This window comes from Ursus maritimus, unplaced genomic scaffold (genome assembly GCF_017311325.1).
Source record: "Ursus maritimus isolate PB19 unplaced genomic scaffold, ASM1731132v1 scaffold_2, whole genome shotgun sequence".
Taxonomy (NCBI): Eukaryota; Metazoa; Chordata; class Mammalia; order Carnivora; family Ursidae; genus Ursus; species Ursus maritimus.
The window spans coordinates 79,535,071-79,561,629 of record NW_024424452.1 but is presented as its reverse complement, the minus strand read 5'-3'; the positions used below and the strand labels follow the sequence as shown (position 1 = coordinate 79,561,629).

The window sequence follows — 26,559 nt, the reverse complement described above, 5'->3', positions numbered from 1 at the left end:
CCCCCCCCCCCCCCCCCCCCCCCCCCCCCCCCCCCGCCTCATGGCAGACAGTTTCTCCTTAGTTATCCTGCCCACTGCTTCCTTGCAGTGTATTTAATAAACTTCTGTCTCTCTTGTTCTGCCTTGGATGAATTCTTTCACTGCCTGCGCCACTGGCCTCCACCTAATCAGATTGTCCCACTAGAGCTGCTAATACTTTCTTCTTTCCAGTGTGTGTACCTTTCTTTTTTCTCCTTCTTTTTTTCCTTGCTTTATTGTACTTGCAAGAATTTACAGAATGATGGTTTCTAGGAGTGGTGACAGCAAACATCCTTGCCTTGTCCTGATCTTATGGGGAATGCTTGTAGTCTTTGGTCATTAATATGATATTATTAGATTTAGACTTTATTGGACATGCTTTTGTCAGGTTAAGGAAATTCTCTTATTTCTTGTTTGCCAAGAATATAATGAATGGATATTGAATTTTATCATGATTTTTCCATACCTGTAGAAATGATTATATTGTTTTTTTGTTTGTTTGTTACTATCATGACCTATAATGATCCATTTTCATGTCTTGAAGTAGCCATATATTCCTGGGACAAAATCCCATCTTGGTCATGATGTGTTATCTCTTTCCTGTATGGCTGTGTTTGATTTGCTCATGTATTTTTTAAGGGTTTTTTGCATCTGTATTCATGAGGAGTATTGCCTTTTATTTTTCTGTTCTTGTAATGTCTTTTTGTGGCTTTCATATCAGGATAATGCTGGCCTCATAAAATAATTTGTCTTGTTTTGGGGGGTATAGATGGAAATGATTGTTTAGAATTGTTTTGTTCATAAATTTTTGGTATAACTTGTGACTGAAGCTTTCTGAGCCTGGAGTTTTCTTTGTGTGAAGGTTTTAATTAAGAATTTATTTTGTTTTTTTAATTGAAGAGTAGTTGACAGGTGTACAGCATAGTGATTCACCAACTCCCTATGTTATATTGTGCTCACCACAAGGGTAGCTACTGTCACCATACAATGCTATTACAGTACCATTGACTGTATTCTCTATGGTGTACCTTTTAACCTATGAATAAGAATTTAATTTCTTTAGTAGATTTAGGAGTGTTCAATTCATCTATTAATTCTTGAGTGAGCTTTGGTAGTCTATCTTTCTGGAATTGGTATGTTTGTGTCCTCTCTCTCATTTATCTATTATTTATGTATTTAGGTCAGTGTGGCATTAAATTTATCAGTTTTAATGATCTTTTTCAAATGTCTAACTTTTGATTTTATTTTTTTAAATTTAATTAATAAATTTATTTATTGTTTTTCTATTTGTAGTTTCATTGATGTTTGTTCATTAACTTTTTTTTCCCACATTAACTGTTAATTTTTTCTTTGGGTGTGATTTCCTTTTTTTCTGTTTTGTAAAGGTTGAAGTTGATGTCATTGATTTGAGCCTTTTACTTTCCTAAAATAAGTATTTCCAGGTATACATTTCCCTTTAAGCACCACTTCAGCTAACCCCTCAAATTTTCATATAATATATCTGTTTGTTCATTCACTTTTAAAAGTACGTGTAATTTCTCTTGTGATTCTCTTGTTCAGTTTGCTTAAAATTTTCAGAAATCTTTTGGTTATTGACTTATAGCTTAATTCTAGTTGGAGAACATATTTTATATGACTTTAATTCTTTCATATTTGTTATGATCTGTATGGTCCAAAATATGATCTGCCTTGGTAAATATTCCAAGTGTATTGAAAAGAATGTGTGTTCTCCAGTGGAGTATTCTGTAAGTGTCAATTAGATCAAACTTATTGATAGTATCTTTTTGGTTTTCTATATCTTTGCTGTTTTTGTTTGTCTTGTCTCCTTGTTCAGGAGTGCTGAAATCTGATTTTATTTCTCCTTTCAGCCAGGAGGGGATGTTTTGCCTCTCTTTTTGTTTGTTATGGTTTTTCGAAGCTGTATTGTTAGGCTCTCGAACATTTAGAATTGTTGTCTTCATGAATTGACCCTTTTATCAATATGTAATGTTATTCTTTATCCCTATTAATATTCTTTTTTCTGAATCTACTTTGTTAGATAGTCATCAAAGCAGTAATCTCTTTTTCCTCGCCTCTGAGATTCTAATTACGTGAGTGTTAGGCTTTTCATTTTGTCTTATAGCCCCCTGAGTCTCTGTGTTTTTTGTTTTGTTTTGTTTTAATATCCTTTCTTTACATTAAGTAATTTCTGTTGTTCTTTTAGATCACCAGCTCCTTTATCTGTTTATTTCCATTTTGATATTGATTGAGACCAGTGAATCTTTTATGTAAATTGCTGTATTTTTTTCTAAAATTTCATTTGATTCTTATTTTATAGTTCCTATATTTCTGCTGAGTATTTCTGTCTCTCTATTAATTTTAAATGTGTTTACCTTTACCCCATGGAGCACAGTTACATTAGTTGCTTTTAAAATCTGTTTCATAATCCCAACTTCTAGATTTTAGGATTGACTCTTGTTGATGGTATCGTCATTTGAAAAATTTTCACGTTTTCCTGAATTTTTTGTGTGTTTAGTAATTGCGTTGTTTTTTAGGCATTACGAATATTTTGTAAGACTCTGGGTCCTGTTTAGATTTTTTGGAGAATGTTTTTTGTTTTGTTTTTCAGGTATTTGATCGGTAGGTTAGATGGTGGACTATATGTTCTATCTTGCTTTCTGTGTGAGTGATAGTTCCATTGTGAGGGTGGTTTTCAAAGCCTTTGCTGTGCTATATTGGTTTGTCTCATGCATATGCGAGTCAGGAGTTAATCTGGAAATTAAGTCGTCTTTTCAATTGTAGTTCAATGCACAAAGCCTTTATGATGCTCCTTTGTGTCCATCTTACATATACAGAGCTCATAAGCGACTAAAAGACTTAAGGCTGCTCATACACAGAATATGGGATCTCCTTCTCCAGTGCTTTCTTTTCCAGGTTTCTCCCATATTCTTCGTCTCCTTTTTTACTGAGGTTCTGTCCGGAAAGTGGCTTCTCTACAGATGAGTTACTCCTTTTTATGACCACAGAGGTTGAGTTCCTGTAGGAATATTAGCTTCCATACTGCTGTAGCTCTGTGATGGAAGCCCACGCAGGGGTAGAGTTGAGAGAGAAGAAGAATAAAACAAACGAAAGAAAACCGACCCTCAACCCTCTGGCTTGCAGGAATGCCTCTTATCAGTCTTAGAGTCAGAAACACAGGGATTTTCCTCAGTTTTTGCTTATTGAGGTGCTGATTTTTGGCTTGCCATGGAAAAAAAAAAAAGAGGGAGAAAAGAAAAACCACTGCATTGGTTACTTTTTTTAAGTTTTGAATGTCCTTCCCATAATGACTACTTTTCCTTTTCAGATTCCTCAGACATGTGCTTTTTGCTTTTGTTTTTGATATTGTTCTCAGAGTAAACTCATAGTGAGGGAGATTGGCTATAGTGGGCTTACTTTGTCTTGGTTGGTACTAAAAGTCCCAAATGCACTTAAGCGCATCTTAAAATTTTTAGTGTTATGTAAATGTATTTTCACTCTTTGAGTGTTTGGTGATTTTTACTTAAAAAATATTGCTTATAAAATACTGCCTTTGTGAATGTTTTAAATTGCTTTTAATATATTTGACACATATACTTAGCATTTTATGTTTTATATTTTTAACATTTTATATGTTTTGTATTTATGAAATTTTTAAGTTATTGATGGATACTATTTTTTCAATCCATAATACTAAGTCCTTATAAATGACATTTTTTGTATTCATGCTGTTATTTATTTATTCTTATTTAATGCTGTGTATTTAAAAAATAGTTTACTTTCAAATATATATGTACATAGTTGGGTGTTAAATGTGAATATAGCAGGCTAATAGATGTAGTATTGCTGTGTCTCAAGTTAAAGAATTTTATGAACCAATTTATAAGTTCTTTCCGAAAAATATATTTTCTTTTTCAAATACTTAAACTAAGAATCATTTGTAATAAATAACCTTGCTTTTTAATTAGAATAATCACATTCTTTAAATTTTTTTTATCCCCAAATATGAATTTGAGGAATATTTAGGCTTTAGAACAGCAGTAGTTAGAGGTTCTTATTCATTCCAAATTTTCATAGCTGTATACATTATGTCAGAGTGATAAATTTGAAATTTTGACAAGTTTAAAAAATTAATTTTAGTTAATGCATACTGAATGAAATACTTTTTTTTAATCAAAGGACTAAAAAATGAATTGCAACATAATAAATAGCATTAGGATAGCAGTTATCTTTCCTCTAATTTATAACTTTAGTCAGTTAGCGTTCCTATAAGTTATAACTTTACTAAGTGTAATATCTCCTATATCCAAGTGAAATTAAAAGGCTTATGTTAGACAGCCTCCCAGATGGCCCCAGTGATCTGTCTCCTAGTATTCCCATACTTTCCTCTACAATGCTCCAGTCTGTGTGATTGGTAAAATACTATAGACATGAAGGTATGTCACTTCCGAAATTAAGTTTATATAAGACTGTAGCCTCTGTCTTCATCATTCTTTCTTTAGTATTTGGTTCAGTGTGGAGAAGCTAGCAGTATTGTCATAAGTGCAATTGATGGGGCGCCTGGATGGCTCAGTTGGTTAAGTGTTTGCCTTAGGCTTAGGTCATGATCCCAGAGTCCTGGGATCGAGCCCTGTGTTGGGTTCCCTGCTCATCAGGGAGTCTGCTTCTCCCTCTCCCTCTGTACCTCTCCCTGCTTGTGCTCTCTCTGTCTCTCTCTCAAATAAATAAATAAAATCTTTAAAAAAAAAAAAAAGCTCAAATGGTGGGGAACTCTATCCTCAAGGCAAAAGCCACGTTGAGTGAGCTTGCAGTGGATTCTCTAGCTCAGCTGAATGGCGACCTCTCTGGGCCTTGAGACTGAGCCAAGACTACCCAGTGAAGGTGCTCAGAGATTCCTGACCCTCAGAAACTGTGTGACAGTAAATTTTGTTGTTTTAAGTTTCTAAGTTTTGGGGCAATTTGCTGTGCAACAATAGCTAACTAATACACAAGGTCTGTTTTCTCTATTTGATCAAGTTTTAAAAGAAAAACTTATGTTTGGTAAATCAGTGTTGTCTTTGTGCTTAATCTTTCATATTTTCAAAAAAGATTTTATTTATTTATTTGAGAGGTGGGGAGAGAGAGAGAGAGAGAGATAGCATGAACAGGAGGGAGGGGCAGAGGCAGAGAGAGAAGCAGACTCCCTGCAGAGCAGGGAGCCCAACATGGGACTCCATCCCAGGATCCTGGGATCCTCACCTGAGCCAAAGGCAGACGCTAACTGACTCATCCACCCAGGTGCCTCCCAAATTTAGTATTTTTTAATGGGACTTAAGATTCAAATGATACTTCAAAAAAAGGGAAAAACTTTGGTTATTAACTTTAATCAAAGTTGTAATAAAACATGCAGTTTTAAGTAACAAGTTCATTTTCTAAAGCCAGCTAGGTAGTATTCAGAACAAGTTTTGTCTTTATTTTTAGCTTCTTACAGTGCAGCATGGTTTTCCTGGCAGTCACTATTTTGATTTTTTTACTGAAGTTCACAGGAGACTATATATAAATAAATGCAGTGTGTTTAATTCCTTAATTAGCTCCTCACTTTGAGGATCATATTTTAGTTTAAATTCATTTTTACTTTTTCTTACAGAAGGTAGTTTTCACATTAAGTGTTGAAATTATACATTTATTGATTTTTAATGAAATTTTTACTGTCATTCTTTTAAGGAGAAAGTAACAGTAGGTGTATTGTTATTGATTTATATACTGTCTCCTTATTTTGAGGACCATCTCATTTATATTTTAGACGTTTTCTTCCAAACTTTTTGTTTAGTTCTTCTACACTTTACTATTTCTTTTAATCTATGATGCCATCTTAGGAATATTGGGTTGATTTACATTTTATTTCATCAAAGCTGTTCTGGTAGTTTCCTGGGGCTCCCATAGCAGCATTATCATAAACTGGCTGGCTTCCACAACAGAAATTTATTCTCTCACCATACTGGGGGCTTGAAGCCTAGAATCAAAGTGTTGGCAAGGCCATGCTCCCTTGAAGGTTCTAGGGAAGATCCTTTCTTGCTGCCTTCTCAGCTTCTGTGGCTAGTACCAGTCCTGGGCATTTCTTGACTTGTAATTGCATCTGATTTCTGCCTTTCTCAATACATGGCCTTTTTTACTTTGTTCCTCTTTATCCAAACCTCCCTCTTATAAAGTCACCATTCTTTGGATTTAAAGTCCATCCTAATCCAATACGACTTCATCTTAACTTGACTACATCTGCAAAGACCTTATTTACAAATTAGGTAACACTCAAATGTACCTTGGGTTAGGAATACAGCATAGCTTTTTGGGGAATGCAGTTTAACTCACTATTATTTTGTCTAATAGTCAATAACTTAATAAAGTGTATTCTTAAAGTATATTCTTTATGTATTTTCTTTATTATGCTATATATATTATCTCTTTATTTTAAACCCTAGTTATCATTAAAGCTCAGGCAGTTATATTGAATTCTAGTCTATAATAATTTTTTATATTGAAAATTGTAATCAGTGATGCTTATCATTGTGACTTATTTTTAAAATGTTTGTGATTACTCCATTGAGAAAATTCCCATGAAATTAAAAAAAGACCTTCTAATTTAACTTTCATTTTGTTCTAATTCATTCCTATGCTTGCTTATATTTAATTGTTATAAAATACTGATGTATAAACCTTGTTTATAAAGGTTCTTAGTGATTAGTAGTGGGGTTATGGGGTTAGTAGGTGCTCCATAAATATTTGTTGTGGATTAACTTTGGCTTGCTACTTTTGGAGAGTACAGTTCTACCACTTGATATTCTAATCTATAAATGCTGTATTTGACATGTAGACTTTTAATTATAACTAGACATTTCATCTCAGATTGTGTGTCTTAATTGGTGGGACAATTTTATATTGATTGGAATAGCATGTGATTCCTATTAGAAAATAACATGAAACAAAACAAATATTGCTATTTAAAACTCTTGTTCTTTTATTTTAATATTGAGTGTCTTATTTTTCTCTTAGGCTAATAGATTGATTAGGTTTTAAGTAACTTTTTTAATGGTTAACTTTTATTCAGGGTCCACATATTTAAAGAAACTCTCTATGGAATTCCACTTGTAAAAGATTAATTATCCCATTCACAGAGAGAAGATCTCTATTCTTAAGAAATACCGCTTTATAGAAAGTGATGGTTGGAACCATTTTTACTTTTTTTTAACTCCCATTTACAGTTCACCATATTAGTATTCCTAAAAAGATTCTAAAATTTTACTATGCCTTCATCTTAATACTGGTTTTCAACCCCAAATGCACATTGGAATCACCCAAAAAGCTTTTAAACAAACACCAATGCCTGGACCCCAACTGGGTATTGTCTAGGACAGGACATTGGGGGACAGGACATTGGCGCCCACTGAAAAGATGGGTAGGAAGATTTTTGTTCTTGTTGTGGCTAATGTTCATTATTAATTGTAATGTGTAACCAGGAGTATAACCAATATCTTAAAAGTCTGTTTGATATGTGTATTCTATTGTCTATGAAGACATTTTTGATGTATGATATGATCGTTGCTCTGGTACCTTACAAGACAACAGCTCACTTTTCTATTTCTCCTCTCAGATCTGACCTGCTCTGATCAGTCAGTTTTTCTTTAATCTTTACAAATTTCAGTATATACCATTGAAATAGACTAAATATCAAATATTAAAACATTTAAAGTTTAGCTAAACAATTCTGTAACATTACTTTAGACACACTTAAGTCATATAACTGAGTTCCTACATAAAATTTTAAAATCATAAAATTCTTAATTGAAAAATAAAACAAGAACTACTACTTCCAGGTACTTTAAAAATGGCATTTGTATTCTGATATATATAATAAATATGAAAGTGTGTGTGTGTGTGTGTGTGCACGCGCGCATGTGTGTGTAGGAGTGGGATGACTATATGATTCATCTTCCAACTCATGACACTTGAGAAAAATGACACCATTTTTTTTTTAAGTAGGCTCCATGCCCAATGTGGGGCTTGAACTCACCTCTCTGAGACCAAGAGTCACATGCTGTACCTAGTGAGCCAGCCAGGTGCATCATGCCCCCAACACCATTTAAAGAATACTGAAACAAATACACATGGATCTCTGTATTGCTTTTATTTTATTTTTTTTACCCCTCTCTTTTATGCTTTAGTTATGGGATCATGTTACCTCTCAACACATTTAGTCTGTTGTTTTCTGACTTTGAAACTATGCTCTCTTGGTTTCAATACGTTGTTCTATTAGTCATTCAGTTTAAAGGGTTTTGGTCCTAGTCAACTAAAATGCTTTGAATTAGTATGAAAAGGCAACTGTAGCAATAAGCAAACACTCATTAGCATTTGCTAATGTATTGTTTAATTCTTTTCATTTTTATTGTCCTTTACTCTTAGTGAAGCTATGGTCTACCAACCTAGACAACTCAGTGGCAAGCATTGAGGCGAAGGCTAATGTGTGCTGCGTTAAATTCAGCCCCTCTTCTAGATACCATTTGGCTTTCGGCTGTGCAGGTAAGAAATTAAAGCAGCTTTGTCTTCTTTTGACATTGGTTGAGTATCGACCTAGGATAAGAGACCTTAGTTTAAAACGAATAACTTGCCTTGTAGGCTTAAATTTGTTTTTGTTATTAGACTCTAGGTTAGAAGTATGCAGTGTGCCATCATTACTCATTTATTGCTATGCCTTAATTTCAGTATTCTGTCACCATCTTTAACACATAGAGATGGTTTGTTGATTATTTTTGTTGTTCCTCTAAGTCTTTGCATGCATGAACTAATGCTTATTCATAAACTTTAGGTCATAATGACGTTTAAATGATTAAGCTATATTATATAGACATAGGAATCCATTTTTTATGAAGGAAATCTATTCATTCCTTCAATAATTTAATTTATATATATGTAAATTATATATATAGGGGAAGTGAATAAGACATAAAATCTTGCATCATGGAATATGTAGTAACATAAAAGTTCTCAAAAACACGTTAGCTGTTATCATAGCAAAGAATTTTTTGCTAACATATTTTTCTTAACTAGGGTGACCAAACGTCTGCCTTTGCCAGTTGTGGTTTTTACGTATACTGTCATAATTACTATTAGTGCCTTCTTTCATTCTCAAGTGTTGTGGGTTAGAAGATAAATCATATGGTTGCCCTAGTCCTTTGTCTTCCATATCTGTCCACTCCTCTAATTATTAACTAGAACAGTAAACACCTGTAATTTAACTTCTGCATTAGGAAATCTCTTTGATTCTTTTTTTATTGGTAATCTCAGTTTTTTTAAAGATAAGTTTAGCACCATATAACGAACGCAGAATCGCCCTTAAAAAAGGAAAAGCATAATTTAAATCTTATTTGTTATTATACCCTTTCCTTATTTCAGCTTATTTATTCACTTATATACTGACATAATTTCATAATTAGTTCTAGTCGGGTGTGGTCTAACATGTATCTGTAGGTAGAATTCTCTGTTAGGATACAGAATTTTTTTTTTCATGATCAAGTGGTATTCTTTTCCATTTGAACCTCCTACTTCCTTATTAAATCCCTTTTCTGTCACTCACTAGGCAAGTTGATTGACTTATCTCCCGAAGTTCTTTATCCTTAAAATAGAGATAGCCCTTTGGGCTTTATGAAGATTATGAAAGGAAAATGTTATTTGTAAAGCTCTTATAATATGGTACTTAATAATTGCTTATTTATTTTCATTATTAATACTTTATCATGCATTTAGTTAAAATAGCTTATTGAGTTTTATTGTTATGTTATATTTTATAAACACACTAACCATTGGCCATCATTTATGAATAGAAGTTATTATCACTATTTAATAGGTACAAATACCAAATATGAACATCTTCAAAATTTTTCCTTCCTGCTAAAGGGAAACCAATATTATTTTATTTTTCATTTTTTTTTCTTTAAAGATTTTGTTTATTTATTTGACAGAGAGAGACAGTGAGAGAGGGAACACAAGCAAGGGGAGTGTGGAAGGGAGAAGCAGGCTTCCCACCGAGCAGGGAGCCTGATGCGGGCTCGATCCCAGGACCCTGGGATCATGACCTGAGCCGAAAGCAGACGCTTAACAACTGAGCCACCCAGGCACCCCTCATTTTTAATTTAATGTAATTTTTAAGTTTATTTACTTAAGTGATCTCTGTACCCAACCTGGGGCTCAGACTCACAACCCTGAGATAAAGAGTTGCATGCTCTTCCAACTGAGGCAGCCAGGTGCCCCTAGGGAAACCTACTTTAAAAAATGCTTTGCTATCTGGCAGGCTGTTTGCCCTTAGTATTTTAAATTTTCATGTATTTCTTACTTAATTTTTGCATTTGCTTTTCCATGTATGCTTTAAGATTTATATTTTTCCAATTCTAGAAAAATTCTTTTGGGATTCTCCTCTGAATTACATTATATTTACTTGTTAATTTTAGAACCACTGGCATTATTAAGATAGTACATCTTCCCACGTAGTTACATGGGGTATTTTTCTGTTTGTTGGGATTATTTTGTATCTTAACAATGAGATTTTATAGTTTACTTCATTTAGGTACAAGGTCTTTCTGGTTAATTTTTTTTTATGTGTAATTTTTGATTCTATTTTTTCTGTTCCTTGTTTTAAGTACTGTTTGCTAAGGGTAAATAAAAATTTTTGATATTTAGGTATAGGTATTGTATCTAGACACCTTATAAATATTTCTTATTAAATCCAGTAGTTTTTTTTTTTTTTAAAGATTTTATTTATTTATTTGACAGAGAGAGAGAGACAGCCAGCGAGAGAGGGAACACAGCAGGGGGAGTGGGAAAGGAAGAAGCAGGCTCCCAGCAGAGGAGCCTGATGTGGGGCTCGATCCCATAACGCCGGGATCACGCCCTGAGCCAAAGGCAGACGCTTAACGACTGAGCCACCCAGGCGCCCCAAAATCTAGTAGTTTTTTAGTAGAGTCTTTGAGTTATCTGTTTATACTTGATAGTGGCCAGTGTGATGTTTGTATTTCTTCTTTTCCAATGATTTATTGCTTTCTTTTCTTACAAGGCAGGGTTATATGTTACTAGTGATAGTTATTTCCTCGTCTGTTTCATTTAGTTGAATGGGCTTCAGTCTTTTACTTTTTAGGGTATCTTTTTTTTTTTTTTTTGGTGAAGATTTATTTATTTGAGAGAGCAAGAAAGAGTGAGTGTGTGCTCTGGTGGGAGGAGGGGCAGAGGGAGAGAATCTCCAACAGACTCCTCACCGAGTGCAGAGCCCCATGCAAGGCTCGGTCTCATGACCTTGAGCGTGACATCACAACCTGAGCTGAAACCAAAAGTCAGACACTCAGCTGACCGAGCTACTTAGGCGCCCCTTAGGATATCTGCTTTTGGAAAGTAGTCTCTATTAAATTCACGTGATTCATTTTACTGTTTCTTAGGAGCAACTTCTGTATTTCATCAAGTGCCTTTTTAAGCCACAGTTTCATATAGTTTAATTCGTTGACATGAATTATGTATATACATTTTCTGATACTGAATTATATTTGTGTTTCTGGAATAAACCTTGCTTGAGCATAATGGGGAGTTCTTTTGATAAATAGCTATACTTATTGCTAGTATTTTTATATATAATCATAAATTTGATCTATAATTTGTTTTTTTAAACCACTTAAGCATTATTTTAGAATTCCTAGTATACAAGTCTTGAACTTGTCTTGTTTAATTTATTCCTGAGTATTTTATTACTTTCATTTTTTTAATTAAAAAAAATTATTTTCCAAGTTTTTATTTGAATTCCAGTTAACATACAGTATTTTATTACTTTGAGATGTGTCGTGAGTGAAATTGTTTTCTTAATTATATTTTTGAATTGTTTGTTGCTGGAGTTCAGAAGTACAATTAATTTTTGTATATTCATCTTGGGTCCTGCAATCTTGCTGGTCTTGTGTATTTTTTCTTCTTATTTTTATTGTTGATTTCGTGGGATTTTCTACATTTAGGATCAAGTTATCTATGAGTTAAAATAATTTTATTTCTTCCTTTACTATGTTAATGTCTTCTTGCTTACTTGTGTGAGCTGAAAGCCCATGTACAATGTTGAATGGAAGAGCATAAGGGACTTCCATACCTTATGGAGAAAGCATTCAGTCCTTCACTATTAAGTGTGATATTAGCTGTGAGATTTTTGTTGATATCCTTTACCAGGTTGAGTAAATTTTCTTTTCCTAGTTTGCTGAGAGTATTTATTATGAATGAGTATTAGATTTCATCAAATGCTTTTTTGTGTTTATTGAGATAATCTTGTAGTTTATGTCCTTTATTATAATAATATGGGAGAGTTTGTTATTGTTGTTGTTTTGAATGTTAAACCAACCTTCCATTGATATAAAATCCTTTTTATAATAAATGTTGCAGGATTGAGTTTTTTAATGTTTTAAGTATTTTTGAGTATTTGTAACTTTTCTTATGATGTTTTCTGGCTTTGATAGCAAGGTACTATTGGCCTTATAGAATGAGTTGGGAAGTATTTATTTACTGAATGAGTTTGTAAAGGGTTGGTATTATTTTCTTCTTTAAATTTTTTAAGAAAAAATTTATTTACTTGAGAGAGAGTGAGCAAGAGAGAGAGCATGAGTGAGAAAAGGGGCAGAGGGAGAGGGAGAAGCACACTACCCACTGAGCAGGGAGCCCAGTGGGGAGCTCAATCCCAGGTCCCTGGGATCATGAACCTGGGATCATGATCCAAGCTGAAGGCAGACGCTTAACAGACTGAGCCACCCAGATGCCCCTCTTCTTTAAGTATTTGATGGAGTTTATCAGTGAAACCATCTGGACTTGGACTTCATGAGAATATTTTAAATACCTAAGTTAATTTCTTCTTAAAAGTTTATTCAGATTTTCTATTTCTTCTTGAAATCAGTTTTGGTAGTTACTGGTGTTTCTGGGAATTTGTATGCTTAATTTTTCTAATTTGTTGTAATAAAGTTGTTATAACATTCTCTTACAGTTCTTTTAATTTCTGTAGTGTTAGTAGTAGTGTCCCTTCTTTCATTGCTAACTGGTCTTTTGTGTCTTCTCTGTTTTTTCTTTTTGGTGGGTTTAGTTAAGTGTTTGTCAGTTTCTTCAAGGGATGTGTGTGTATGAGAGGTGCTTCAGAACAGAATACCATGTATTTCCAGTATTCTTTTTTTTTTTTTTTTAAGATTTATTTATTTATTTATTTGACTGAAAGAGACAGCCAGTGAGAGAGGGAACACAAGCAGGGGGAGTGGAAGAGGAAGAAGTAGGCTCCCAGCGGAGCGTGGAGCCCAATGTGGGGCTCGATCCCAGGACCCTGGGATCACGCCCTGAGCCGAAGGCAGACGCTTAACGACTGAGCCACCCAGGTGCCCCTATTTCCAGTGTTCTTAACATTGTTACCCAAACTTACTTGTTGGAAGCATTAGAGATCCATAGGCTGAGCCTGTTACAATGATTTTTTGCTCACCATAAGTTTCAGTAGACCAAGAGAGCTGTTCTTTCTTTCTCATCCAATCGAGATCAACATATGTTGAGTTCAAGAACGTAATGCCATTGGTTTAATCAAGAGACCAGAAATCTTGTACTGTAACTGATACAAAGCTGGACACTGGACATTGGAATATTACATTAGAAGCCCTCCATATCTTTACAGTGATGCTTGCAACAGAAATACCCAAAGCAGAATGACCACCAAGTTTCTATCTTTCAGATCCTCCATAAGTGCATCCCTGTGCCGGAAACTCATTCACATCTGGAAGCATAACTTCGGGAGGATCTGGGCAAAATAGTTTTTAACTTTCCATCCTCCATAGGCTTAAATAAGGTGGTAGGAATGGATGCCGAGGTCATTGGCCCTATCCAGCACAATGCAATTTCATATGAGTTAAGGACTTACTTTTTCTGGCTTTGAAATAGGTGTTTAGTATCCAAGCAGGCATTAATGAAGCCAGTAGTCCTTACTTTATTCACTGCCTTTAATTGTATCTTTCACTGATTGAAACATGCATTTTATCATAAAAACTTATATTACTTAGAGAACAATGACTTATGTTGTATCATTTTCATTTAGAACTGCAGCATTTCTTAAGAATGTAGACTATTGTCTAAATATTTCTCTTTAAACTGTAAAACATCACTCTTCAACTGTCATTTATTTTACCGCTGAGAGAAGTACAGAGTCACATTCATGAGATTGCTTAATAAATATAATTTGTGATGATGAATTTGACATTAGGAGTGGGCTGTACATTTTTAAACATTGCTTTTGGAGTTACAAGAAAGAGACAGTGAATGAATAAGTAAGCTACCCACCAATTATATTTTGACTCCCTGTTGCAAGGGCACTGTGGGGGCGCCTGGGTGGCACAGTCATTAAGCGTCTGCCTTCGGCTTAGGTCATGATCTTGGGGTCCTGGGATCGAGCCCCGCATTGGGCTCCCTGCTCAGCAAGGAGCCTGCTTCTCCCTCTGCCTGGTGCTCCCCTTACTTGTGCTATCTGTCAAATAAATAAAATCTTAAAAAAAAAAGAAAACAAGCATGGGGAGGAGCAGAGAGAGAGAGAGAGAGAGAGGTAAAAGCAGACTGCACTGAGTGTAGAGCCCCATGCAGGGCTCAGTCCCACAACCCTGAGATCATGACCTGAGCCAAAATCAAGAGTCAGATGCTTAACTGACTGAGCCACCCAGGTGCCCCAACTCAAAAGAATTTTTATAAAACTTCTTCCATAAAGATTTCTTGATTCTGAGTACAGCTATCTGAAGCTATTTTATATATGCATCTTCAACTTTTAAAAATTGATGTAATCATTTAAAATTATGTATATTTAATTGTACAACCAGTACAAGATTATATCCTGTTCTCAGCTTTCATATGTAACATATAAAGCAAAGTTTCCATTCACCAAGCATCATTACACTGCCTCTCCAGAGGCACTATTGTTAATAGTTTTGCAGGTGTCTTTCCACAGATAGATAGATAAAGCATTTCTTGAGGAGGCCAATAAGAATTTTTCTTTATTTAGAATATTTTTTTCTTTAAAAATTAGGTTTGATTCTAAAAGATAGACATCTATGCTATATAAAACATAAGTTCAGAGTATTTTTAGATCTCTGTTCTATTCCTCCCACTCCAATATAGAATTAATTCCTTTCAATTTAAGAAGCTGGTGTTTAGTTTAAGGGGCTATGAAACCTAATTTAATTCATTTTTTTAAGGTTAACATGGAGAAACTTGAGTAAGGTAGATATGTAAGTGCTCGAGATGTCTTCTATTATATTTTCCCATCATATTTAAGTAGTGGGAAAAGTTTTAGGCTTGCTAGGTTTATAAATCTGCCTTATGTTTTATCTTACACAGCAGCTGCCAGTGGAACTGATGTCTTTTCCTTCACATTTAAATAAATTAAATTTCTGAATATTTATTTAATAAATTTGGATTAGTATCATAACATTCATGAATATTATCTGTTGCATAGTTAATAGGGGGGAAATGAACATTAAGAACATTTTATTTTCAAGTTTCCAAGTAACTTGAGTGAACTCAAATGGAAGTGACATGCATAAAGCCAATACTATTCAAGAAACAATGTGTTGTATTACTTTGTCATACAATTTACTTTTGGGAATGCTGAAATCTAAAAACAACTTTATGCACCTAGTGGATCTGTTTATGTGTCTTGCCTTCCAGCCTGCAAGTAGCACTGTAGCTACAAGGTATTTTTAAAAACGGACTTTACAAGAAATTTTGTATTTATGTTAAATGCAGAGTTATTTATTTATTTATTTAGATTTTATTTTTAAGTAATCTCTACACCCAACGTGGGGCTTGAACTCACAACCCCAAGACCAAGAGTTGTATGCTTCTCCAGCTGAGCCAGCTTTGTGCCCCTAAATGCAGAGATATTTAAAGTTAGGCATCTTTTCAGCTGTTACTAATTTAATAGATGTAATCATCATTCATTTTTTGAAACGAATATTGAGTAAGCACTAAAACACTTGGGAAGTATGAAATATATGATTTCTCAGGAAGCCAATAAAATAATAGAACCAAAGTACAAAATCCAAACTTATTGTGGTGTGGGGGGAATGAGTAGAGTATTTGGTTAATCCAGAAGAACAGGAGAGGAAAGAGGAAAATAGCATAAAATGTTTGGAGTAATTAAAAAACAGAAAATAAGCTGATGGTAATTCAAATATATCTAATTATAGTAAATGGAAATAGCTTTTTCACTCCAAGTTTAAAAGGCTGGGATTAACAGTTAAAATGTTTCAAATGTTAAAATGTTTCAAATGTAATAATATACTTTTTACAGAAAACACATCAGAAATAAGGTTCAGGAATGGTAAATAAAAGCAGTTTTATTTTGGCATGGGATTGATAGACTGGTGGAATAGAACCAGCAACAGGCTTATGGATGTATCACCATTTGATACTGGCAAAGATGGTTGTTTGGAAAATACAGAATTTTCATACAGTTGTTTTGGAAATTTTAGCTCCGCCCCATGCAATATACAAATCAGTTGATCAAATGACCTAAATGTGAATAGCAAGACTCCAAAAGTATTTAGAAGGTAATATGAGAGAATATTTTCATGATTTTGTGGTAGGAAAGGCTTTAAGATACAAAAGTATATGAACACTACTTCACAAACTTTTGATGTATTATAGTGGCTAACTGAACATTAAAAAAAAGATGCAAAAGTATAAACCATAAATGAAAGATGGATAAGTTTGTCTACAATAAAATGAAAACTTCTTGATCAAATAATACCTGAAAAATAACTTTTAAGAAGTCGTTAATTGGGGGAAGATATTTAGAATACCTATATGTGACAAAGTATTGATATTCAGATTTCGTGAACTCTTTCAAATAAACAAGAAAATGATGATTATACCCTACAGCCTTGATACCCAAATTATAGTCTGCACAGCAGTCAGCATCCTGATCACTTAGGAGCTGATAGGAAGTCTACTGAATCAGAATTTCTGAAGGTGGATCCCAGGAACCTTTTTTCTTTTTAAGAGGCTCTCCAGATGATTCTTAATGCACTCTAAAGTTCGAGGATCGCTGCTCTAGAAAAATACATATTTAAATAATGTTTGTAATAGCATTGTTTGTACATTCATACTGTGAAGCATTCAGCAGTGAGAATAAATGAACTGCAGCTCCATGAATCCATATGGATGAATAATAAGCATAAATGTTGAATGAAAGGAAATCACAGAAGAATGTACGGTGTAATTCTACTTACAAACCTGCAAAACAGACTGTTGTTTAGGAATATATTCATTGACCATGCAGATATGTAATTCAACCATAAAGAAGAGAAAGGGGAATAATTATTATATCTTTATAGTGCTTACTGGTCAGATTGAGAAAAAATGTGTCATACAAGCTTTTAAGGTTTAGGAATATTGTATTTGTAGTTACTGTAGTAATGTGGACTTTGAAACTTCACATAACTTGTATGGACTCTTCTGTATGCAGGCTATTTTTCCAAGTCACAGAGTTTTTTTAAAAGTTGGAAAAAATGTAAACTAATTTAAACAGATGCTAAAAATTTAGTATATAGACATTTATAGAAAATGCCATTAAACAGTTTCTTTCTCTTGGTGACTTTTAAGATATTTTCATGGAAACGTCTTCTTTTTTTTTTTTTTTTAAAGATTTTATTTACTTATTTGACAGAGATAGAGACAGCCAGCGAGAGAGGGAACACAAGCAGGGGGAGTGGGAGAGGAAGAAGCAGGCTCTTAGCGGAAGAGCCTGATGTGGGGCTCAATCCCATAATGCCGGGATCACGCCCTGAGCCGAAGACAGACGCTTAACCGCTGTGCCACCCAGGCGCCCCTTTTTTGAGTTTAAAAAAAAACTTTTTGTTTGACAGAGTGAGAGAGCACAAGCAGTGGGAGGGGCACAGGGAGAGGGAGATGCAGGCTCCTCGCCAAGCAGGGAGGCCAGTGTGGGGTTCGATCCAAGACCCTGGGATCATGACTTGAGCGGAAGGCAGACGCTTAACTGACTGAGCCACCCAGGCGCCCCTTCTCTGGAAACTTCTTAACGTTGACTGATGTTTTGGCAGTTGTAAGTGATCAGATACGGTAGCCTCTCTCAAGTTTTTCTTTGTGAAATATTGAGACTTCATCAAAACTATTCAATTTTTGTTGTTTCCATTCCCAGTGGTTCACTAAGGTTTCAGGTTCAGCTATATCATTTATTATTTTTTTGTAAGCACCTACAGTTAGGATGAGTTGTGTTTAAGGAAATGGTTAGAATAAGTCCAGTGCCAGAGTAAAGCAAGACTGTCGTTGTTTATTCAAATATTTACTCAATAGGGGAAGACTGGTTTTATACCCTAATGTGTGATTTAATGAAAATTCCAGAAAATGTGTTTTTCCTCATTGAAGTTTTAAAAAATTGACTTCTATGTGTGGCTTACTGTTGTAGATTATTGAAAATCCATCATATGAAATACTTTAAATATTTTGAAAAACCCGTGATAGAAAATCGAAACCATTTTTCTGAATTAAAACACTTATTTGGTATTTTCACATTCTGTTTGCAAGCTTAGATTTCTTTTTATATACTGAACACAGTAGAGTGATGAATCATATAAGTTACAGATTATGTCTTTATTGAGAGAATTAGAATGAAGATGGAAGAAGTTGCTGTGTATTATAAAGTGCTACTGCAGAAAATATAAAATTTAGCCAATAGTATCTGAGTTACAGACATTCATTAGATACTGTGGTTAAAATATTTTCTTAAGGGGCTTAATTGAATTGTGACCAGTCTCCCTCCACCGCTTGTGATCCTAGGTTAAGATAGAGTATATAGATTGCCATGTCAGTAATATAAACCAGGAGCTTGAAAGCCTATCTAAGCCAGCTTTCTTTCCATTTAGTGATTGTTATCTCAACTTTTTGTTACCTTCTAATGCATACATACAAGGCTTACAACTGTTAACATTTTAAGAATCACTTCTTCATCTACTAATGGCTCTGAATTAATCTTAAGGTATATAAACCACATTTTAGAATCTACTAATTTTAACAACAGAGCCAATTTAGTCTCTTTTACTTAATATTAAGCTATTGTAAGATGCTGAAAGATTTGTTTTAGATTTTAATATTGATAGTAAGTTTAATTAATGATCTCAATTCTTCACCCCTTCCTGTATCTATGTGCTTTGCCATAAAACAGTGTTTTCCCACAGTGGGAAACAACCCCACTCTTGACTCTGTTTGACTTGTGACTTGGTTTGGCCCAAGTGATGTTAAGTTGACATTGACTAGATGTTTGAAATTTGCTGGCACAATTGAGCTTTCTTGCTCTTGCCCCTGTGCTATCACCATGAGGAGAACATGCTCAAGCTAGCTGCTGGTCCAGGGGAAGGAAGAAAGACACTCAGAGCAGTACCTATTTACCCTAGCCAAATCATTCAACCTCCAGACACAGCAAGCTGTACTGAAATCGGCCAACCCTAAGCTCTTCCTCATTCTTTGAGGATAAATGAAGCTTCTGTGCTACTAAATTTTGGAATAGTTTCTTATACAGCAGTTCTCTGGTGGCAGTGGCTGATAATACAGTGTTCTATGAAATTGTATGGTATCAAATGAATAAAGGCCGTTAATCATCTTCTGTCTATAAAAAATCATTACATATAGATTAGCAGTGTACATACAGCCGACTGTATCACCTTCAATGGCTTCCACTTGTCTGAAAGCACAGAAAAAAATCTACATAAAATTACTCTAGTACCATTACACACGTGCTTTAAAAAATCTTCATGTATAGAAAGACACACATAATGCTTGGCATGTAATGTAAAGCAAAAGTCTTTAAACTGAAGTAAGAACATCCTGATGGAACACTAAAAGTATTGCAACTGTGTGTAGAAACTTAAATCCAGTTCTAGATCCCGGAATTTCATGTGGCAGTTATATCATTGATACTTGAGGTGTCATGCCTGTTCTCCTTTCGACTTCAACTTTTACAGTAGCTTTTTTCCAAAAGAAAAGCATATCTCACATCATCGTGAATCTTAATATGGTACATTGTTCCAGCCTGTAAAAACCTCAGGATTATCAAACTAAGGGTTATCCTAAATTTTGTTACTAGAGTAACTTCCTATCATTCTTTGTCTTATAGATATTTTTATTAAGAGTGAAACATGGCACTAGAGAAAGTATATTTTATACCACGTTATAGTGCTTTTACTTTAGATATTGGTTGAGTGAAATAATGGAAGTGGTGCAGTTTTTTCTTTAAAGAATTTCTTCTGATTATTGTCAAAAAAAAAAAGAGTATGCATTGTTCCTTATTCTCAAGTCCCATTGGTGGAAGCAAAGCAAAGAGTCTGTTAGCACTAAGTGTTGAATGTGGATCTTCTTATTTCATTTGGTAATAAACTTTGCCCCCATTTATCTGTTATAGAATCAGAATTTATAGGGATGCATATTAACACTTTAATTTGAATTCAGAAAGATAATCTGACAGAATAAATCTTCTTAATACATACATTGAACTAAACCTGCACTGTCAGTTTTTGACAAAAAATATATTTAAAACAAAATAGCACAAAAGCAAAAGTAAAATAATGCACTCAAAACACTTCGTTAGCTAAATTTTTTAAAAATTACAGTATTGGGGGTTTTTGCAACCTTTCTGAGAATGTGTTAATAATAGGTATAATCAGTACTGATTCACACTCCAGTATCTACAGTATGAAAACCCAGAAAGCTTTGAATACCAGAAATTCATTGCTCATTTGATGACATCAGATCTAAAGTACATACATAAAGGTAGATATATCCTACTTAGTGTAATTGTTCATAAGCCTCCCAACAGAAATATTAATGCATTTGCTTACAGGCTGCTGACATAAACCTTAAGGGGAGTTTTGCATAATATGAAGCATATTTCCTGTCAAAATTGGGAAAATTCAGAATTGTGAAACGTATGTTTTCTAAGTTCTTGGCATAAAGGATTGTGGCCCTGTATATTTTATTTGATGTTGGTAAAACCATTTTAGTACTTCGCACGAACTGTTACTCTTCAGTTACTCTTAAGTATTAAGTAACAGATACATGGTTCCAAATCTTTGCACTCAGTAAAATTAAAGGATGGTCCAATCAAAATGACAGATCATTAAAAGAATTATTTTGATGATAGATTACTATATGATTTTTATCATAAACTTGGGATTTAAAACATTGAGAAAACTTATATCTATAACTATATCTGTAGAAATAAATGAACAATAGGAATAGAATTAATGCTGAACAATAAGAATAGAATCCTAAGAGTATATAATATTTATTTACAGTTCCCAGAACAAAATGGGAACAGAGGGCACAAGGAGAGGGGATGCCATATCCATCTTGTGAAGATACACATTTTCAACAAATTACTACTTTCGTTTAATAGTTATCAAAATGTGTTGTATTTTTTATCAGTTGTGTACACTAATTTTAATGATGATTCATTTGGAAAGAATTTCATTACAATTACAGTATTTTGTTCAAAGAAATGAAATTTATCTATATCTATATATATATATAAATACACACCTATTTTTTTTCAGAGAAGAGAATAAGACAGTATAAAAAGACAGCATGAAATCAGGTGGATAAATGTTATTTTTCAAGGAGAATGTGAATATAAATTTGAGGAAAAGATTATGTAGAAGTTTTCCATTATTAAAAAGTAACTTATTCGGGTATTTTTTTTTTTTAAGGATGATGTTGAACATCAGATCTCTGTAGTGTTTAGATGCCATTAGATACACTGAATTCATATTTTAAAACGTCAGTATGTAATTTTGGTACAAATGACAACTTGCAAATATTTATGTGATGAGAATTTTTAGACACTGGCTTTAAAAATTTATGAGGCAGTAGCCTTTCAGTATTCTTTTAAGCAGAAAAGTAGAAGGCTTTGAATCTACCTGATTAATTAGTTGGGGCAAGATGAGAGTGGGGATAGATGGTTGAGAGTCAGTGAATGGCTATTACTGGTCAAAAATTAGGTTTCAGCTAAATGCTTTAATTAGTGGATTAGTTTTCAAATAAGTTATTGTACAGTGTTCAATGAAAAAATATTTTTGGTTAGAAAGAAATAATATATTTTTATGACATAAAGCGAGGAGTTTTGCTAAGATGTGGGATTTTTTTCATAAATTCATAGATGAATCTGAAAACCTAGATTCTTCTATTACAGAACCATCCGTGGGTATAGAAAGAAGTTGGGCATCTCAGAAAATTTTTGCGTGTAGACACTTGTTCATGCTCTGTCTCTCTCTAGTGCTCTCTTTTTCTCCTCCAAATCCTTTCCCTTCCTTTTGTTTCTCTTCCCTCCCTCCTTTTTCTTCTCCCTTCCCCTCCTCCTCCCTTCTCTTTCTCGCTTTCTTGCCATTTCTACTTTCCTTCACCCTTCCTTATCTCCCTCCTTCACTTCTGTCAGTCCCCGTCTTTCTCTGTCTCCTCCCCTTCTTCCTCTTCCTTTCCTTTCTTTTCTATTTTTCGCTAGTTCTGCCTGCCACTCACCCCTTAGCAGACACTTTCAACCCCATGTTTGGGTCTCTTCCCCACAGTTTACACATCTATTTCCTGATTTCTTTTCCTCACCACCAGTTCACTCATTAGTTCTTGCTAAGTCTCCCTGTCAGTTTTTTACCATGCCAGAAAACTGGGTAAATGCCTTTTTCAGATTCCTGATCCAATAAAAAATATCTGAGATTTTGCTGACAAAATATTGTTATTTACTTTCCATCAACTTAGAATTGATTGCTTTGTATTTATTCTTTTCCCCATTTTGTCAGGCTTTATTTCTAACATAGTGATACTGATGTCAGTGTGACAGCCAACTGATTGTGAGACCAAGTTTGCCAGTATATGTATTAAGATTTTCTAGTCAGGATGCTTAAAAAATGCTACTACAGTGCGAACAAGGAAAGATGGATCTGTTCCTATTATAGGCTGATATGAATGAAAAGGAACACTGCACCAGGCAGAATCAATGTAGTTTTTTTGTAAGAATACAGGAATTTAGAATGTGTTTCATAGATGTGATAAAAAAATATTGTCAAAAGATAGGCACATTGGGAGTTCTGCTTCTGCTTTGTGTGTAGAAAACCACCAGAAAATGTTTCTCTCATCTTAAAAACAGAAAAAGCTGTATGAGCTACAAAATTATAACTTTTCTTGACCCCTGTCAGAGAGCTGAGGTCACAAGGCATGGGAACTGAATTCCAAGGAATGACAAGCCCCTCCAAGGAAGGATGGGACACATGAACTAGTCACCATTTGCAGACCACAAGAGGAAGAAGTAGCCACCATAGAAGCTGGTAAGAAGAAATGAGCTAAAATTTTAATGCATTCTTAAAGGCCAAGTATGGGTTGGCATATCTGTATGCCCGAAATACAAGGGGAGTGCACGCTTAACTCATATGCTCTTCTCCATCTCCCTCTACTGGCTGCTAGCAAGAATGAATGGGTCAGGGCAGTAGCCTACATCAGGCACGCAGGAGTTCACAAAGTAATCAGTCCCTACTGAAAGACCAGCACAAAACCTCATCGTTTCTCTGGATCCTCTTCTCATACGGAGCAGAAACTTTAAGCTGTTGGAAGAGGAGCAAGAGAGCTTCTTCGGCCCAGGATCCTGCATCAGTATAAAGCAGAGATCTACTACCACTGATGAAGTGGCATGAAACCCTCTCTTGCCTGAAACGTGCATCAGATGCTATGTAGAATTTGTCTGCCATGATGGTGAGGGGTTGGAATGCTAAGAAGACCCCCATACTGGAAGCTCAGGCATATGAATCCTTCCTAAGACTCATGATGGACCAGAAGAACTGAAATCCTCTGTTCCAAACAGAATCCTTGTACAAAAAACAAAACTAAACCAAACCAAACCAAAACCAAACCAAACCAACAACAACCCCCCTCTCCCCCAAAAAAACACAACAAAAAACAGAACAAGTAAGAGCCATCTACCACTGAGGGAGGGACAGTAGCATGGAGAAGGACCCTATCTTTGGCTCAAATGCAGGCACTAGTAAAAAGGTAAGAGAAGAACAGGAATACAGAGAAAAGTTTCTGTTGACCAGACCATACTAAGTACAAGGTGATGATTGCTCATGGCTGGAAAGATTTGAAGACTGTGGTACACTTAATGGTGAGTTTAACAACTAAAACTGAAATTCAGTTTGAACATTGGCTGGATTGATTGATCCCCTCACATGAATGGCCTGACAGAAAAAGAGGTGTACTTATTTCCAAGCAGAAATACCATTTGCTTCACTATCTACTGTTCAGTACACGATCACTTATGTTTAATAAAAAAGTATGTGACTACAAATAAGTAAGAATAAGCATTCCATTACAGAGACTCAAATCAGTAGATTTATAGGTGACCCGGATGTTACGGTATTAGACAAATTTTAAAATAATTGTTTATCATGTTAAAGGATATGGTGGGAAAGGCAGACAACATGCCTGAAAAGATGAAGAGTTTCAGTTGAGAGATGGAAAGTATTTTTAAAAAGTGAAATGGAAATACGAAAAATACAAATCTTGATATCAACAATGAAGAATTTTTTGATGTGCTCATTAGCAAATTAGATATAATCTAAGAAAAACAATTAATTTTGAAGGTAGGTCAATAAAAATTATCTAAAATGAAACATTAAGAGAGTGGGAGGGAAAAACAGATCACAGTAGCCAAGATTTGTTGGATAATATTAAACACACTTGTAATTGGCCTTGTGGAAGTAGGAGATAAAAGGACAGAAGAAATACTTGAAGAGATAAAGACCAAAAACTTCCCAAGACTGATAAGAGTTAACAAATCACAGATACCAGAAGCTCACAGAACCTCAAACAGGATAAGATCAAAAGCAGACCAAAAATACCTAATTATATCATAGGCAAATACTGAAAACAAAATGAAATCTTGAAGGCAAGTGAAAGAAATTATGGAAAGTGGAAGATAAAAATTATAGCAGAATTCTTATAAACTATACAGGCCAAAAATCAGTGGAGCCATTGACACATTTAAAATGCCAAAAGAAATTTAACCCGAAGTTCTAATTCAGCCAAAGAATCTTTCACAAATGAAGACAAAAATTTTTTTCAAACAACCAAAAATTGTGTTTAACTCAGATTGATATAAGATATTAACCCTACTTGCATGTGCTGATAGACGGACAGATGGTTAGGTGGCTGATGGTTCAGTGGATACAGAAAGATGGATTTGCACAATGGATGGATCTAAATTGCAGAAAATAAAAACAAAACTAGCTGCTTGATTTTGTATAACTCTGGAAAACTGGATTCCGCATAGAAGCTTGCTAGAAGACACTTAGGGAACGTCAGTATTCGAAGCTGGGGTGGTATGAAACATCTGTGAGACCAGCAGTTAAGTGATACTTAGTACATTTTGGATCCCTAGAATGCTGTGATACTGATCAGCATAAGCACACATACTCAGTGGACTTTGTACTCTCCACTTGAACTATAGATCTACTTATACAATCTGAAATATGTATCTAGAGGTTTCTCAGAGGAAAGTAACTACTGATTAGAGGAGCCTGACCTTGTAATCATTCTAAAAAAAACTTTTTTTCTCTGTCACATTTATCATGGTACCTGTAATCTTTTCATTAGAATTATAGCATTCATTTATTAACTTCACAAACACTTATTTAAAAAATACATTTATTACTGTGCATACGAAAATAAACATCCTCCTTCCTTTCCAGGATGTCACAGTTAGATAAAATGGACAAGCAAATAAATTATAATACATTGTGAAAAATAACATTAGAGCAGTGTTTTTTAAAATCTGAGAAACTGAAAAATTATTTGTGTCTGGATACTATCATAAACCTACCAAATTATAACCTTCAGAGAGGAGACCAAGCATTTGTGTTTTGAAATTATTCCTCAGCAATTTCATGTCTGTCCCACTCCCTTACCCTGGGACTATAGTAACTATACTAAAGATGTGTTACAAGTTCCTGAATTGGTGGAAAAAGAATTTGGGAATGTAGATGTAGGCTAAATAATGAAGGCCTTTTATCATAGTAAGAAAACGTTAATGAACATAATTGCATTAAAATATTAAGTCTCTGTTTTAACAGCATTTAGCAAAACAAGGTCCAGTAAATGATCTGTCCAGTAAAAGAAAAAATACTGCTTTTTCTTATGAACTATTATTACTGAGATAATAGGATTCATTTTGATTTTTTAAAAATAGCATAAAGAGGTCATTAAATAGACTGAGCCCCAAATCTACATTATCTTTTGCACTTAAATTCTCCATTTTAGGTTAGTTTTTCAATCATATTCTTGCATGGAGTCTAATATATTACTATAAAAAGACTTAACATTTCTGGAACATTGGTTAAAATACAGATCTGTATCCTGGGTCTGATGAAAATGCCTCTGGAAATGAGGGGCAGTTGTGAAACACCATAAAATTAGTTACTTGACATGCATTGAGGGTTA

General features: G+C 34.4%; 1 protein-coding gene across 6 annotated transcripts in view; it reads left to right on the top strand.

The window, feature by feature from the left end:
* Nucleotides 1–26,559, top strand: part of COP1 (COP1 E3 ubiquitin ligase) — a 238,821-nt gene that overhangs the window by 141,826 nt on the left and 70,436 nt on the right. For 5 of the 6 annotated variants that reach the window (XM_040636243.1, XM_040636242.1, XM_008696678.2 and 2 more), the window contains one exon: nucleotides 8,449–8,565. In XM_040636243.1, the coding sequence (XP_040492177.1) occupies nucleotides 8,449–8,565 (117 nt within the window). Of the gene's footprint in view, nucleotides 1–8,448; nucleotides 8,566–23,267; nucleotides 23,397–26,559 lie in introns of all 6 variants that reach the window. The other variant, XR_005836379.1, reaches the window with a different exon arrangement.